This window comes from Nicotiana tabacum, chromosome 9 (assembly GCF_000715075.1).
Source record: "Nicotiana tabacum cultivar K326 chromosome 9, ASM71507v2, whole genome shotgun sequence".
NCBI lineage: Eukaryota > Viridiplantae > Streptophyta > Magnoliopsida > Solanales > Solanaceae > Nicotiana > Nicotiana tabacum.
In genome coordinates, this window is record NC_134088.1 from 50,268,283 (window position 1) to 50,286,747 (window position 18,465).

Consider the following 18,465-nt stretch of genomic DNA (forward strand, 5'->3'; position numbering starts at 1 on the left):
AGTCGTGTAAGTGCAAGTGGTTGGACCCGTTTAGTTTTATAACTTTTCTGTTGGACTTGGACTAAGAATGCACTAATTTTGAAAACGTGGATGACCATTAATGCTCCACGTAATAAAATAGATTTATTTTGTGTGTTGGTCCAATTTTGGGCCTTTTTCCCGAACAAATGTGCGTATGATATGCCCGATAGAAAAGAAAAAATGAGTCAACAGAAGAAACTAAAGTAAAATGACGTGGCAAAATACCAATCCACAAATATTAGACTTTGTAAATTTAGCTATTGATTCAAAATTCAATAGAAGAAGAAATCTGGAGCTTCCTTTTGTGATTTCAGATAAAATTTGCGGATAAGATCGGACCAACATATGCGTATGTCCTACATGCTGATTCTAACTCTGCAACCATGCAACTCTTCTCTCCTCACACTAAACAGGTAAGTCCCCTCCACCCTTAACCCCTCTGAAGTTTCTGCGTTTTCTGCTACTGAATTAGCTTTATCTGTATAATGGTAATTGTTTGCTCTTTTGTGATCTTGTTTAGTTGGGCTCCTCTTGTGGTTGGATCCTCTCGTACTTGAATGGGTGAAAACTTTAGATTTTTAAGCACTATAATTCAACTCAGTAGCATAATAAAGTGAGTCACAGACTCGAAGTTACAACCGTTTGAAATTTATTTCTTGAGCAAGGAATCTCAGTTTGTTGCTAAATTCATGGATCATCTGTCCTGTTCTCTCTTTTGAGTTTATGCAAACTTCAGTAGAGTGGTTCAAAGCATACTCTCAAGTTCTTGGGTTTGTTTATAATTGGCCTAGTTTATGTTAATTTATTTGTCTCTAATTTGATCTTTGAGTTTTGTGGCAACTCCTATGAAGTAATTGACACTACCTGTTGACAAGAATTTATAGTTCAGCATCTCTTGTGAACCCCTTCTTATCGATAGGTTAATGTGTTTTCCCTTGGACTCCCACTGTCTGGCACTTTATGCTAAGTCTAATATAGACTGCTAGAATCTTGCAACTGCATATTTATTGCTTTCAAGATAACTGTGCAAATTCCTTACAGTTTGGGGATTAACTAATTACTTCAGTGTCTAGCATGAGTAGTAGATAAAAGTAAAATTGCACATAAATTTTCTATTGAAATCTTGTCACTGAGGATCACTATGACCTTAGTTACTTTGCACAACCACTGCATACAATGGTGCTAACATGATACAGGGAAGCTGCTCTTTTTTCCTAACAACTGCATCTAAAACTTGATTTTGTCCTTACTTAGCCAAGTTTTGCTTTTGAATACTGAAAAGATGTTGTAGCCCAACTGGATACCTTTTTATGAATTTTTTTACAATACCAGCATGGCCAAGGGTAAAGCTAGATGGACTAGGGGAAAGTTGGGGCTGTGGCCCCATTTAGCTTTTCAAACTTCAGTTTTTATTGTTCAACATTTTACTTATCGAAAAGAGTATTGAAAATTTCCTCTAAAATATACTCCCCCACGCCCCAACATCCCTAATTTTATGAATTTTCCTTCTTCATGTTCCTGTATAAGTTGGTGGGGTCGTGAGGATGGGGAATAGGGTGGGGAAGGTTGAAAAAGAGTTTTGGAAAATATTTTCCCTTCTTTTGAACATAGGAAAATTGAAAAATATTTTCCTTCATACCAAACACACCCTTAACAAGTCTCCATTTTGCAGGAAAAATGTCCTTGAGGCAGCGGTAAACTTCTGCGGGATAGATATAAGGCAATTATATTGCTATCTTCATAAGCAGCAGTAAAATTAAGAATTGGATAAGAAAAATATGGGAGAATTTGGAAATGAGGTAGCCAAGTCTATCATTTTTGAGAAAAAGAAGAACGGAACAAGTCCGAGCAAGTCGAAGATTTTTGCATCTTCCACCATGGTATTGGGCACACAACTGAATGGATTTTGATTACATCTTGGTTATACGTCCAGTTTATTTCTTGTATGTATATATGGTTTAAGCTCTCTGTTAAGATACCATTTATTTATATCTTTCTTCTGCAGGAATCTCATCTACATGAAAACCAAGCTCCTCTTGTTTCAGCTACGACGAATTCTCCACGTCAATCTCGCTGCACTGCCTGCTGGGGAAGTACGAGTTGCCACATTGTTCGCTCAAGAACAAAACTGATGAATATTTTGATTGAGAGGAAAAAGCCACAAGAGGTCCACTCAATTCTCAAGGGTCTTACCGAAGAAGGACATCGGCCAACTCTTGTGACATATACAACTGTTTTGGCTGCCTTGACTCTCCAGAAACGTTTCAAGTCTATTCCGTTGCTTCTCTCTAAATTGGAGCAAAATGGACTAAAACCCGACTCCATATTCTTCAATGCCATGATAAATGCTTTTTCAGAATCCGGAAATGTTAAGGAGGCAATGAAAGTGTTCCAGAAAATGAGGGAGAAAGGATGTAAGCCCACAACCAGCACTTATAATACATTGATTAAAGGGTTTGGAATCATTGGTATGCCTGAAGAATCTCTGAAACTGTTGGAAATAATGTCTCTTGAAGAGAATGTGAAACCTAATGACAGAACATATAATATTCTGGTTAGAGCTTGGTGTAACAAGAACAAAATAGCCGAAGCTTGGAATGTGGTTCACAGAATGGTTGCAGCTGGTGTAAAACCTGATGTTGTTACTTACAATACTATAGCAACGGCTTATGCTCGGAACAAGGAGACTGCTAGAGCTGAAGCAATGATTTTTCAAATGCAAAATCACAAAGTGGCACCAAATCATCGAACAAGTGGTATTATCGTGGATGGGTACTGTAAAGAGGGTAATATGACCGAAGCATTAAGGTTTGTTTACAGGATGAAGGATCTTGGTGTACATCCTAATCTAGTAATATTCAACTCTCTTATCAAAGGCTTTCTCGACGTCACTGAAACTAATGGTGTTGATGAGGTATGCACCCATATTGGTTTTACATCAGCAATTTACTGAACATTAAATTGTGTAATTTTAGGAATGTAACAACCATTATTTATTATTCCTTTCCGTGTACTTATTGGTAATTTTGGTTTTGCATGTGTTAGTATCAGTTTTCACATGCAAAGACCAAGTACCCCTTGATACCAAGCCTATTAAAAAAGGGTAAAACTCACTCTATTGTAGCTTCAAGCCTTCTGGAAAAAAATGAGAGAAAGAAAGAGTGCCACGTCATTCTGAACATGACATGTTTCTTATTCATTGATCTAAATGTGCAGACACTTACATTGATGGAAGAGTTTGGAGTGAAACCAGATGTGATAACATTTAGTACTATCATGAATGCATGGAGTTCAGCTGGACTTATGGATAAATGCCAAGAGATATTTGATGACATGATTAAGGCCGGTATAGAACCTGATAGCCACGCATTCAGCATTCTTGCTAAAGGCTATGTGCGTGCTGGAGAACCTGAAAATGCTGAAGCGCTCTTGAAAGTTATGGCTTCATCAGGTGTACATCCAAATGTTGTAATGTTCACGACAATTATCAGTGGATGGTGCAGCGCTGGACAAATGGAGTATGCTCTGAGGGTATTTGAAAGGATGTCCAAAATGGATGTTTCCCCAAACCTGAAAACCTTTGAGACCCTCATATGGGGTTATGGAGAAGCAAAACAACCATGGAAAGCTGAAGAGTTCCTCCAAATTATGGAAGAGATGGGAGTGCCTCCGACGAATAATACTTTTCAGCTTGTTGCAGATGCATGGCGCGCTATTGGCTTCCTTAACGAGGCCAAGAAAATCTCTGAAGTGGAACATGATGAGAGGCCAATCTTGAATGCTCTGGAGGATAAGCGACCACAAGATAACTTTGAACTAGTTTATTCTAAAGAGAAACCAAATAGTTCTCTCTCGAGCCTTAAGCAAGTAACCAAAGAAAATAGGTCGAGCACTGTCAACAAAAGAAGCCAAATGGTGCTGAACAGATCCAAGTCCTTTTCAGGAAGCCTAAACGTGGCAACTAAATCAATCTTGCTTCCCCACACCTGTGGATTCAAGGTGATATCTTTGACGATATTACACAAGCAGTGTCAAGTTCAGCTAGGAGTATGTGGTTTTGTGAATTCATGTAGAATGGTGGCCTGAAATTATCAAACTTCAGGTTCACACCATTAAGGGAGGCCTCTTGAATTCAATGCGTACATCAAATTAAAGCCTTTTGCATCAGGATGACATACACAAAGGCCTGCAATTGTAAAATTGTATCATCTTTCTTGAACATGTATGTACAATGTTATCTTATTAAAAATGTAGACGATTATGAAATGTATATTCTTTAAGTTGAAATGATGTTCATGTCAATTGTCCATGTAATATTTAATAAAAAAATACTAGTTTAAGAGACTTGCGGGTTTTTCCTAAGTGGAAGCGAATCTATAACAAGCACGACTTGTGTCACTGACACGGATAGTCGGAAATCCACACGAAGTAGATGAATTCTTTTTGTCCGCAACCTCCTAATTTTTTCCAAGATGTAGAGAAAATTTTCTCATAAGAACCCTAGTCGTCATATATTGATGGAAAAAAATGTATCTTTTTCTAACACCCATAACGCGCGTGCTCTCTCTCTATATATATGCCAACATATTAAGCATCCTGCTTGTTATTTTTCTAAGTGTTCTGATGCCAATGGAATAGTGCTCCATCTATAGATAAGAAATTAGACTATCATAACCAATAGGCTTTTCGATACATCAAATAAAATGGTAGGATGGTATAATATCTGCAAAAGAGGACCTAAAAAGAATCTACAACGCTACTGCTATTTAGTCAACTATAAGTAGCGATTACAACGAGGTATTATTAATGCAATACCCATAAAATATAGAAAATGTGTATCTTCAAGCAAAGCGACCCGTCATTCCTTTTTGAGTATCATTTTACAGTGCCCAGCTGAGTAGTTGCTCTTATTATATCAGAAACATAAGCAAGCAACAAATAATATAAGAGAAGTTTTATAGTACCTTCAAAGACAAGTAAACACTTTAAGGAACTATCAAATATCCAATTGTATGTGGCAATTTGAAATTTTAAAGTATAATATTGAGTACTCAATTTTCAATACAATTGATTAGGAGTGGGAGATTTACTCCTTTGAGTTATACGTAAGACAGGATATTAATAGCATACTTGTTTTGTTCCTAAAAGTTTGTTTCCACGAGGCACCTAAAGGCATATTAAAGAAACTGTATTTGGCCAACAAAAGTATTTGCCTCTTATTCTTTCTATTATAATTATAATGTCACAAACGATCATTACTCTTATTTCCTGTAAAATATATATGCATCTTTTTTTTATGGGTTCCTGTAAAATGTAAATGCAATTGTGCACAACAAAAGGAAAAACAGCATATTTAGTTACAAGAATATTTTAAATTGTTTTATTGTTTTCATTAATTCTTTCCTAGTAAGGATATAAATATTGAATGCAGCAAAAAAAGTGTCTCAAAGTTCCTTGTTTAATTATCTAGCCTTACAACCATTAAGAAAAAACTGAAAGCTTAAATCTGGGCTTCCTCTTTTTAAATGAATTTTAAGATACCATTAATCAGTAACAATCAAGAGCAAGCAGGCAAAAACTGTTGTATGTTTTTTTTTTAACAAAATCTTATCATTAATCTAAAAGCTAAATCCCACTCTTTCAGGATTCATTCCTATCTCTACACCCATTCACCTCTATTCTCATTACAATTTGCAGTCGCAGAGATGAGTTTTGAATTGTTAAGTAACCTTCATCTTCTATTTTCAAGAACAATTTTGTAGAACCCCTTCCTGTAGATGTAACAGAAGTATCATTAATGTTACAAGTATTTTTGGTTCACATTCACAACGAAGTTGTGATTTTTAGAGACAAATGGTGGTGGTGCCGTGGTGGTTCCACCGGTTCTGCCACAACTATCAAGGAAAAGTCGATGAAGGCCTTTGGAGATAAAATCTGCTGAAGAAAAGTCCAAGAAGTATTTTTTAGAACCGCCAAATCAACATGATAATTGATTGATTTTGCAAGCTTTGCTACATATTCAGAAGAAGGACAAACAAAAACCCACAAAGATAAAGATTTTTTACTTTTTACAGGGTAGTCTCGTGTTCAGGAGAAAAACAATCCAATGGAGAACAAATTAATAGTGAACTCTTAATAAGAATACACTAATTGCTGGTATTTGTCTTGGTGTCAAGAGAAAAGATACGGAAAAGAATTTAGAAAACTAAACCAATATGGATGAAGATGGAAAATTGAGGCCATTTGTGTTTCCCGCCAAAGAGCTATAGAGAGGGAAATGAAGGGTAAATTTGGTGGATTTTGTTGAATGGACGAAAATGTTCTCAAGTTTAATATGATGGCAACAACTAATGAGGGTATATTGGTGAATTAAAAGATGTATACAATACTAGCATAGTACAACTATATAGTTTGCTAGCAAGTAATTTAAAATCTTTAAAAAATAATTAATTCTTCATATAGTAACATAAAGTCGAGACGGGGGAGGAAATGGGCTATAGCCTATAGGTTACAGGGTAAGGTGCAAGATGAATGGATACAAGCAGGAAAGGAAGCCAACTAGCCGACAACCAGCCTAGATTTGGAAATATTGTTACCACACTATCACCGTGGCTTATTTGTAGATAATTCCCCTGAAACCCAAATCCACCGACGGCCTATCTTCCCCCGATTTAATTCCCCCCCCCTCCTCTTTCTGCCGGAGATAGGGAAAAATACGACGAGAAAATGCAGAGGTCACGAGATCAACGGTCAAGATCCTATAGATCCACAACCATTCACGGATTCGCTCAATCTGGGGATCTACTTGCCTTTCAAAAGCTTCTTTCCGGAAACCCTTCTCTTCTCAATGAACGTAACCCAGTTGTACGATCTCCTTCCTTACCTTTTTCTTCTTTCTTTTTATTTTTATTTTTTTGTCATTGTTTGTCTTTTTTTTTTGGGGTCTGAATTCGTTTGCATAAATGAAAATGTGTGTTTGCGGATCCAGTTTTGGGCCAAAGAAAATGTGGGTTCTTGGGAACTACTCTGTTATACAATCTGGTTAGTGGTTTATGTGTGCATCTGCCAATTCCCCAGATCTGATTATGTACATTAACAACAACAACATATCCAATATAATGCAGTCTGGGAGGGTCGTGTGTACGCAGACCCTACCCCTACCTTATGGAGATATAGAGTCTATCTCTAATAGACCCTCGGCTCCGATTTATGTACACTAATATGCAAAAATATTTCGACTTTATGGCCCGTAATATATTCAAAGAGCATATGGTTGGCTGATTCAGGAAAAAGAATGGGAATCTTTCCCATTCTTCTGAGGTAAAAACAATATCCAACATAGTATCTGCTTTTATTGTTATGTATAAAACGCGTTAAAGCACTTGGGAACTGTCTCCTTCACAGCAGTTTATTTCCTTTGGGAAGATGCTTACGGAATTAGTTAAACACAGAGGCGGATCCAGGAATTTAACTTTATGGGTTCAAGATTTAGACTCTAGGATATACCTCAAGGTACTATACAATAATAACCGAATGAAATGCGAACAATGATATTTAATATATATGTAACAAGTACCGAACCATCTAACATAATATATATTCAATAAATATCACCATTACAATTGTACCCGACGGGTTGTCATGTTTTGAAAACGATCAATAATCACATCATTAGGTACACTTTCAAATACTTCATCTTCTATATAACAAACTAAACAGTAATTCAAAAATTCATCACCAATTCTGCTACGCAAGTCATTTTTGATGTACTTCATTGAAGAAAAAGCTCTTTCTACCGTTGCAGTAGCGACAGGCAATATCAGACTTAACTTCACAAGCAAAAACACAAGGCTCCAAGTCTTGTACAAATCTGTTTTAACTAGTGTTTCTGAAAGATCTCCAAGTCCTTTCAAGTTAGAGAAATCATTGTCTTCTTTCACAAAGAGAATATAATTGTCAAGCTCGTAACTGAGATCTTCAAGCTTTGAACTATTAAACTCATGAGGATAAAGTGTAGCAAGTTTCATAATTCTGTCTTTATCATAATTTGCAAAAGAATTATCCGGACTCAAACTAGCCATACCAAGAAGTAGATTACTATTCACCGCATCAAAACGACTGTTAAGCTCCGAAAGTTGCAAATCAATAACAGTATTAAAAACTTCGACACGCAAATGATGAGAATATGTAACACTTGAACTCCTACGCTTTGACTTTCCAAGATGATAGTTCTTATCCATTTCAGGGATCACAATATCATGCTTGGAACAAAATGAAGAGGCGTCATCTATGAAAGATTCCCATTTAGATTCTTTCATCACTTGCAATTGCCTCTTGGTGAAACCAACAAGCTTCATAGCATTTACAATATCCTGATCTTTTCTTTGCAAAGCTATATTCAAATCATTTGTGATTGCTAATAATTTTAACATCAAATGCATCATATGCACAAACTCAAAAGATCTTATGTCATTCACTAGACTTTTTGCCACTGATCTCTCAAGATAATTTGCACCCTCACTTGCAAGAAACTCAAGTACATTAATGTTTGACGAGAATAATGCAATAAAGTTACGCACTGTCTTAAAATGAGAACCCCATCGGGTATCACCTGGCCTTTGGAGTCCAAGTTCTTGATTTAGTCCACTTCCTGTATGAACTTCACCAAGCACTTGTAGCTCCTCTAGTTTTTTTGCCTGATCCTCTCGTAGCATATCCCTACGCTTAAAAGAACTTCCAACAATATTCAAGACATTAGCAACAATATCAAAAAATTGATCTACATCACAATGTTTTTTTGCAATGGCTACAAGAGTCAATTGCAATTGATGGGCAAAGCAATGTATACAATATGCCGAAGGATTATCTTTCAGAATTAAAGTTTTAAGACCATTGATTTCTCCTTGCATGTTACTAGCTCCATCATAACCTTGTCCCCGTATTTGAGATGGACTCAATGAGTGCTCTAAAAGCAAATCATTGTAATGACGATAAAGTTGTTTTTTTAACATGAACAATACTAAGGGATTGCTCAATAAGTTTTCCCTCTTTGTTGACATACCGCAGAACAAGAGCCATTTGTTCCTTATGAGAAACGTCCTAAGATTCATCAACCAAAATTCCAAAATAATCTCCATTTAAATCTTCAACTATTGCTTTAATTATTTCTTTCGCACAAGCATTCACGATCTCTTTTTGGATATTTGGAGCAATCATCATGTTATTTTGTGGAGCACTTTGTAGCACAACTTTTTTCACTTCATCATCCCTATCTGCATACCATTGTAAGAGTTCTACAAAGTTTCCTCTTTTAGTAGAAGTTTCACCTTCATCGTGGCCCCGTAAAGACATTCCTTGTTTTAAAAGAAATCTTGCCACATCAATCGAAGCATTCAACCGAACTCGATAATCACTTTTAATTTTTTCAGACTACTTGTCAAAAGAGGTTAGAATTGATTGTTCTTGATTAATTAAATCTCTCATCATCTTAAAACATCGATTGTGAAGACTATTCACCTCTCCAATATGTGCGTTAAGCCTTTCTGTAGCTTTATTCCAAGCTCTAAAACCACTCTTTGTGAAAGAATCCCCAACTTTTCCATGTCCTTCATGCTCATTTTTAATCAAGTAACAACATAAGCAAAATGTTGCTTCAACTTTAACACTATATTCTAACCATCCATTAAATTGACGCATAAATCTACCAAAATCTCTTTTTGGAAAACTACAATTACGAGGTTGACAAGGTCCTTGTTGAATATAATATCTCCTCACTCGGTCACGTAAATTCGGAGGATACTCTGAAATTTGCTTTCTTTCTGCGGGATCAGGTTCAAGATTCAAATTCAACATTTTCTCTTTGTTTGATCCTGCCGAAGGATTGATATTGTCATGAATAATTGGACTTGGAGAAGAACTCGGCGTAGGAGGACTAGAACCAGAACCAGAACCAGAACTTTGAGGAGTTGGAATAGCCTTGAAAAATTTCGTGATCATATCCACCCTCACTAAAAAGATCCTAAAAATCACAAAAAATAAATTACACTTCAAGGTGTAATTGAAACTTAATCTAACCAAATCGATATTTCAACAACTTAAGTACTTATGAAGTTGGAGTTTATATGATACAATATCTAATTTCTTCAGCACAACAAGAATGGAGTTATTCCTTAGGCCTAACTGTCATAGCATGTGTACTAATGAACTTTCTGTTTCAAATTCTTAGAGAGTCGTCCAAAAGAAAATAAAAGAAAAGAAAAGTAAGATTAGTTTAGGAAAGGAGTGACTAGTAATTAATATGATATAAAAAGTTAAATTTATCCTTAAAACTCAAATGTTGAAGCACAAAAAAAATCATAGCAGTTTATCACTAAAATTCACTATCTGTGAGCTAAACATGAGTTTAACAGTTAAAATAAATGAATCCAAAAGAAAGTCTTTAATTAGTGAAGTAATAGAGTAAACCATTTGACCCGTTTCTTATATGGAACCAAAATGCAAGAACCAAGAACAGCAGGGGCAAATTTTGTAACTTATAATTAATAAATATTATTGCATTATTATTGAGAAAGAGCAATAGAGGCATACCAACAAAACTAAAGAAGAGGATTGATTGCAGTTTATGTCCAAGAAGAACTGAAGAAGAGCCTTTGCTTTGATTCTTTTGAAACCCTAGCTTTAAAAATTTGGGAACTGATGAACCTTCTGAAAAGTGGAAGGTTTTGATCTCTTAAAGTTTTGTGAAGACCAACTTTTTTATAATTATTATTAAGCCCCACAAGTTAATGAAGTACACATTAAAGAATAAAATTAATTAGGTGGGTCGTCATCTTTTAAGGATAAGAAACGGACCTCTTTAAATGGGAAGGGGCAAAAAAGCCCATAAGTAACAAAGAAGTCAAACAGTAACTCAAATAAAATTGCAATAAAAATTGTGTACACAGAGATTCGAACTCCAGTCTTCCATGCAATGAGCGGAACTTTGCCCATCAGTTTTACCACTGAACCCATAGCCTCATTTAGTCTATGGGTTCAAACACTAATATATGATCATATTTCAGTAATTTTGCACAGTATATTCCCGGGTTTTGTTGAAAGTTATGGGTTCAATTGAACCTGTATTTATAGCGCTAGATCCGCCCCTGGTTAAACAAGAGAGTATATTAGAAAGGAAAAATTAGTCAAATCACAACTTGGTACATTAATAATAAATACTCCCTCTATTTCAATTTATGTGAACTTATTTGACCGGCATAAAGTTTAAAAAAAGAGCCAGACTTTTGAACTTGTGGTGTAAAATGAGGCACATTATTTTGTGTGGCTATAAATCATTGCATAAAGGTAAATTGTTGCCAAATATGAAAAGGGGTCATTCTTTTCGGCACAGACTAAAAAGGAAATAGGTTCACATAAATTAAAACGGAGGGAATGGGTTAAAAGAATTGTTACAAAAAGAACAAGGGAGGTTATCATATTACGGTAAACTGTAAGAAATATCTTGGCTAGCTATGAACCATTGATTTTCTCAACTCTGCAGCATTAGTAGTCCTATCATTGCTACCTCTACCTGAATTGCCTATAAAAATCATAGGAACACTAGGTCGCCATTGTTATGTAGGTATGCTTGTTGGAAATAGAGTGATTATTTGGTTGTTATAACCATAAAGAGAAAATGAAAAAGTGAAAAACTCAGAATTAATTATGTTAAGATTTTAATGTAGATGTGTTATCTTTTGGTGGCTCTGTGACTCTTAATGTCTATGCTGCCCAAGTTTTTCTAAATGAGTATATTGATTTTTCTTCCAGATGTGGACCATCTGTTAGTCTTTAATATCTGGTCTCCTACACCCTTTTGACATTTTGATTGCGGAGGTGGGAGATATTTCTTGTTTTGGAGGTGCTTTTGCGTCTAAAGTAGATGACTATTATTCTCTTGATTGAAAAAAAAGATTACTGTTGTTATGATATAGTTAAATTATTATATTGGCAATGTGACTTCGTCTATGATATCTAATCCTCTTTAAAGAGGATAATATATTATCTTTGACTTTTAATCTTCTGGGCTTTTAAGTTTTCATACGAATGTCCTAGAATGAAAGAATAAAACAAGGGGATTTATGTTTCAAAACAGTTACAAGGGTAACTATATGTAACTTTTATTTGATCATAGTCTTTTGTCAGAGCAAGATTACCCAAGTTTCTGCGGAAAGCATTTTCTTTATGTAATTTCCAATTTATCGGGATGCAGATGGTGCAGACACCACTTCATGTTGCTGCTGGTTACAATAATGTTGAAATACTCAAGTTTTTGCTTGGTTGGTCTGGGCCAGAAAAGTTGGAGATGGAAGCCAAGAATATGGTATGTGCATCATTCTATTAATTGAGTATTTTTCACTTTACTGCTTGTTGTTTCTGCTTGTGGAGCCGGGGGTCTTATCGGAAACAACCTCTCTACCTTCACAGGATAGGGGTAAGATTTGCGTACACTCTACCCTCCCCAGACCCCACTGTGTGGGATTACACTGGGTTTATTGTTATTGTTGTTGACTATTTTTCACATTGTCAGTTGTAACAAATGGACTTATTTTGTGTATTGCAGTATGGAGAGACCCCATTGCACATGGCAGCAAAGAATGGTAGTAATGAAGCTGTAAAGATGCTTCTTGCTCATGGTGCTCTCGTTGAAGCGAAAGCAAATGTGTGTATTCGTACTGCTTCGGTTATGATTGAGCTTGAACATGGCTTTTTATTTTCTTTTTCTATTATTTGATTTCTCACTTTTCTGCGGCTTTCTTGCAGAATGGGATGACTCCATTGCATCTTGCTGTTTGGCACTCTCTACGAGCTGAAGACTGTTCCACGGTCAAGACATTGTTAGAGCATGATGCTAATTGTAGTGCCGAAGACAATGTATTATAGAATATTTTTCAATGATTTTGAGTTCTTTTTATGACCGTTACTAATTATAGGTATATGGAATGCAGGAGGGCATGACTCCAATAAATCATCTCTCTCAAGGACCTGGTAATGAAAAATTGCGCGAACTTCTCAATTGGCATCTTGAAGAACAAAGGAAACGTAAAGCTGTTGAAGCATGTGGCCAGACAAAAGCAAAAATGGATGAACTTGAAAATGAATTGTCTAAAATAGTGGGCTTACATGAGCTTAAGCAGCAACTCCGGAAATGGGCAAAGGGGATGCTCTTGGATGAGAGGCGTCAGGCCCTAGGGCTTAAAGTTGGTGCAAGAAGACCACCTCATATGGCTTTTCTTGGAAACCCTGGTACAGGTAATCATGGTTATGTCATTGCATTTACAACATAGAGTTTGAGCTGTACATTCTAAAGCATCAGTCATCAGACGGAGCAACTCGTCTATTCAATACTGCATAATGCTTTGTCTCAATTATCATATCTCAAAGACCAGGTGCATAGTTATTAAGAGACAAAAGTTTAGGTTTACTAAATCGTAAAAGAAAAAATAGATACCATGTTAATTGCGGTTATATTACTAATGGTTTTCATTGTGGTATTGGCTTGAGATTTTGCCCGGACGTATTTATTTTTCTGCTCAAGTATTTGATGAATATCGTCCAGGTTGATATCTTATACATCTGTGATATACTATACAGGGAAAACTATGGTTGCTAGGATTCTTGGGAAGTTACTTCATATGGTAGGGATTCTTCCAACTGAAAAGGTGACGGAAGTGCAGAGAACTGATCTGGTTGGTGAATTTGTTGGTCATACAGGACCAAAGACGAGGAGAAAGGTACACTTCTGTGATTCTAAAGTTTTTGATATTTTGCTCCTATATATTTGGATCATATGTGAACGAGTCCCTGAACTTATCTGCAGATCCAAGAAGCTGAAGGGGGGATTCTTTTTGTTGATGAAGCCTATCGGTTAATACCTATGCAGAAGTCAGATGATAAGGATTATGGTTTGGAAGCGCTAGAGGAGATAATGTCTGTCATGGACAGTGGAAAAATTGTAGTCATTTTTGCAGGCTATAGCGAACCAATGAAGCGTGTAATCTCCTCTAATGAAGGCTTTTGTAGAAGAGTTACGAAGTTCTTTCATTTTGAAAACTTTAGTTCGAAGGACCTAGCTAAAATTCTTCATCTTAAAATGACTAATCAAGCTGAGAGCAGCTTGTTATACGGATTTAAGTTGAATCCTTCATGTAGTGTTGATGCTGTTGCAACACTTATCGGGGAAGAAACCGCTGAAAAGCTGCGCATGGAGATGAATGGAGGTCTAGTGGATCCAATGCTGGTTAATGCAAGAGAAAATTTGGATTTGAGACTCACTTTTGACTGTATAGACTCGGATGAATTACTTACAATCACATTAGAGGATTTAAGAGCTGGTTTGCAATTGCTGTCTCAATGAATGGAACAAGTAGGAGGGCAGCAGAAGTTATGACTTGATTTTTTGGGAAAGAAAGAAGCATAGAGATCTTGACATATTTTGGTGGCTTTTGGTATCGAAAAAGATCTTATTTAGATCTTTTAATCTCAGGCGTCCTTTCTCCATGGATGGCTTCTTCATGATTTTTACTGATTCACATATTGGAAGCCTGTTGTAATTAGTTCCATTGAATTTATTTATGCTCTATATGATCTTTTCACATTCTTTATTGTGTTTACTAAATTCTTTATGTTGTTTGTTTATAGGTAGGCTAGACCGTTGCAAGTTAGGTAAAAACTTGTGCGGAGCTGCGTTAATGGATTCTGTTCGTATTATTTAATGAGAATATATAATTTTCAATTAATGGTAGTTCGTGCAGTTTTCATCACTTGTGTAATGATTCACTTGGTTATTTTGAGTTATAGTATCTCGTTATGCGAATTAAGACATAGAGTAGATTTATATTATGTTTTATGGCTTGCACGTATAGATGGTTTGGGTTTCGAGAGGTTCGGGAATGATTTGAAATACTTGGTTTGCAACTAGAGGTTTTAAGATAAGAAGAGTTAATCCAATCGTTGAGAATTCTTTGTATAGAAGTTCAGTTATATTATCATTACTTTGATCAATAAAACTCATTGGTATTGGATTATTGTTAATTGGCTTATCTAGTGGGTTGGGTTAGGTGCCATCACGGCTAGTTGGATTTTGGGTCGTGATAAGTTGGTATCAGAGCTCTAGGTTCATAGGTTCTACGAGTCATGAGCAAGTGTCTAGTAGAGTCTTGCGGATCGGTATGATGACGTCCATACCTATCTTCGAGAGGCTACAGGACATTTAGGATAAACTTCCAATCTTTCTTTCTTTATCGTGCGGCATTGATTCAGCTTGAAGCGTATCACTTTAAATTCCTTCCACTCACTTGTATGCGTATGTGAGCGCTCGGTATCAGCTGCGCATCAACGGCTTGTGATTCCATGGATGAGGTGCGAGATGTGTCGTCTTTGTGCTGATGATGGGCCGGTCTAGAGGACTTGAGGCCGGTTTTTGAATGTAGCTTGAGCACGGTAATTTCAGTTGTGTGAGCATGTTCTTTTGGACTTATATGTACGGTAGTGTTCCTAAGAGTGGAATTTATGGCTCAATGAGTGGTTAGATGGCTGTATGATGAGTATGATGTGACTGCGGGATGTGTTCATATGGTTTGAAAGTGACGAAAAGAGTTTGCTTGAGATGTAAAAAGAGCTATTGGGTGCTTGATTTATGTCTTGATTTGAAGTATAGTCTCGAGTTATGAGTGCATTGAGGGATCTTTCATGTTGTTTAATTGTGGAGGGAATTAGATTCTCATGACTTGTTGATGAGTTCAGACTCGGGGAGATTGAGTGAATGCGTAGTGGTTGTGGTTGTGAAAGGATATAAAGAGATGTCAGTTTGAGGCTAAGCAGATGGGTTATAACTTGCGGGGATAATATACAGATGTATGATCCTTATGATGTTGTGAAGAGGGTTTCTTTTCTACCAGTGGGTTAAAGGTATTGCGATTTGAGTTTGGATTGGTTGAGAAGGTTGACTTGACCGTCACGGGGATGAATGAGGGCATAATTGATGATTTGAGGCATTATATGATTTGTGTTATATGAGCTTATGGAAGATTTAGTTGAATCTCACTCCGGTATTATAGCAGTAATAGAGTATGGGTATTGTGTGTTATCGAGTGATTTGATCTATGGCTTTGAGCCAAGTGGGAGAGTCTGTTATCGACGATTTGGTTACCCGGTTACATGTTGTGTTGGTTTTTGTCACGACCCAAAATTCACTAAAGGTCGTGATGGCGCCTAACATCGCCGTCAGGCAAGCCAACAATGAATGTTTAACTTAATTACTCATTTTAGTATTTTTGAAACCATAATTTTCATCAATTAAATAATAAGAAATAGAATTTACAGGGTTACTGATAATGTTTTCACAACTACAATAAAGGATAAACCATAAGCACCCCCAAAACCCGGTGTCACAAGTGAATGAACATCAACTAGAAAATAAAATATAATACAACATATGTCTGAGATACAAATTAGACAGGAGAAATACAAATAACTCTGATGGAGACTCTGCAGGCTGCGGATCGTAACATGAAATGCAGCTCACGGTAAGTCCCCGCAATAACCGCACCTCTGCGCCCAAAAGATCATCAGACATATATGTACCTGCACAAAAATGTGCAGCAAGTGTAGCATGAGTACGTAAATCAACGCGTACCCAGTAAGTATCTAGCCTAACCCTAGAGAAGTAGTGACGAGAGGTCGACATCGATACTTACTAGTGGTCCAATAAGACAAATACAGTAGGGAGTAAATAGATATGGGGAAGAGTAAATAAACGCATTTAAACAAGTGTAAATACGTGATACTGTCCTCCTCTCTACAATAGACTCAAGCTCTCAATTAGCAATTACCTCCTCAACTGGAGCACATATATATAATGAACCTCACCAGATAGGTTGTCATAATTCTAATCAGGAAGACTCATAGACACACTGACTTCTTGTCAGATATTACGCACGATTTCCATGAGAGTATTTTATAGAAATGGCGAGGCGTACGGCCCGATCCCATCATAATCTGTACATTACCGAGGGTCGAACGGCACGAACCATAGATACATCTATTATACTGCCGAGGCGAACGACCCGCTCCCATGAGAGTGTGGTACATAATCTTGCCGAGGCGAACGACCCGATCCCATTAGAATACGAAGCTTTGACGGGTCCGTGATCCCACTCACGAGGAATATGTGAGTTATAAGGAGCTTTGAGGAAGCCTTTCGATGAGAACGCATAACGCGGGAGAAATTCATAAGAGGAGTACAATTATTCCGCGGCTAATCATGAAACTTGTCAAATCTCTACAATAGCAAGTCTACCACTCTACGTCTGTCTAGTCTCAAGTAGTAATGCGAAGTAAAAGAATTTAATAAGCAAGTGATAACCCAAATAGTACAATTATAGCATGGCGTGAACCTGAGTCTACCGGGACAATAACATGAATGTAGCTACGTACGAATTCTCGTCACCTCGTGCGTACGTAGCCCCTGCAACAAGTAGCACATATCAATTACAACACCTTGGGGGTAGTTTCCCCCTCACAGAGTTAGACATGAGACTTATCTCGCTCCGAAGTTCCATAGCCGACTCCAACGCCACTCTAACACCTCAAACCAATGCTTGTCGATCCAAAACTATGCAAACAATGTGCAAACCAATAAAAATGTGTTCTAATGCCCATAATTAATCAATTTAAACAATTTCCAACTCTGCTAGAAAAGTCGATAAAATTCACCCTAGGACCCACGTGCCCGGATTCAGAAATTTTTTGAAGATAAACTTTACTCACACGATTACGAACTCAAATATATAATTTATTCCCAATTCCATACCCAATTTCGTGGTAAAAATCCAAAAATACCAATTACTAAGTTTTTCTTCAAAATCCCAAATTTCTACCAATTTTCATGTTTAAATCCACATATAATCCATATATTTCACTAACATAATGTGGGCGTCACTTACCTTGCATTAGATGATGAAAATACCCCCTTGAAGAGCTCAAACAATCGCTCAAGCCGTGTGGAAAATGGGTGAAATGAACCCAAACCCCATTTTAAAACCAGTCTGCCCAGGCCCGCTCCTCTTCGCGTTCGCGGAAAGGCCATCGCGTTTGCGAAGGCCAAAAATTTCAAACTCCAAATTACTCAACGCGTTCGCGAACTCGTCGTCACATTCGCGAAGCCTTGTTACCACTACCCTTCGCGTTGGCGGGCCACTAGCTGCGTTCGCGAAGGCTTAATGCCTGGTAGCCCCCAGCTCATCCTTCATCTTCGCGTTCGCGACCTCCAGCTCACGTTCGTGTAGGCTTCCCAGCTTCTGTCTCGCGTTCGCATCTCCTTCATCACATTCACGATGGCCAATTCCCAGTAGCCCCAAAAACTCCTCTTCGCGACCGCATGAGACCCTTCGCGTTCGCGAAGGAGGA

The 18,465-nt window shown here is 37.1% G+C and overlaps 2 protein-coding genes across 3 annotated transcripts; both read left to right on the plus strand.

Annotated features, from left to right (window-relative positions):
* Window positions 1-289: 289 nt before the first annotated feature.
* On the plus strand, window positions 290-4,323 carry LOC107768251 (uncharacterized). 2 transcript variants are annotated; one of them, XM_016587365.2, is made up of 4 exons: window positions 290-434; window positions 1,694-1,901; window positions 2,027-2,935; window positions 3,238-4,323. In XM_016587365.2, the coding sequence occupies exons 2-4, from the start codon at window positions 1,800-1,802 to the stop codon at window positions 4,105-4,107; spliced, it is 1,881 nt and encodes a 626-aa protein (XP_016442851.1). In that variant the 5' UTR covers window positions 290-434; window positions 1,694-1,799; the 3' UTR covers window positions 4,108-4,323. The 2 variants fall into 2 exon arrangements, with proteins under 2 accessions (XP_016442851.1, XP_016442852.1); XM_016587366.2 differs by having other exon boundaries at window positions 424-509.
* Window positions 4,324-6,481: 2,158 nt separating this feature from the next.
* LOC107768252 (uncharacterized) lies at window positions 6,482-14,795 on the plus strand. The gene is made up of 7 exons (XM_016587367.2): window positions 6,482-6,885; window positions 12,269-12,379; window positions 12,620-12,718; window positions 12,820-12,930; window positions 13,005-13,308; window positions 13,651-13,790; window positions 13,877-14,795. The coding sequence occupies exons 1-7, from the start codon at window positions 6,748-6,750 to the stop codon at window positions 14,411-14,413; spliced, it is 1,440 nt and encodes a 479-aa protein (XP_016442853.1). The 5' UTR covers window positions 6,482-6,747; the 3' UTR covers window positions 14,414-14,795.
* The last annotated feature ends 3,670 nt before the right edge of the window (window positions 14,796-18,465 follow it).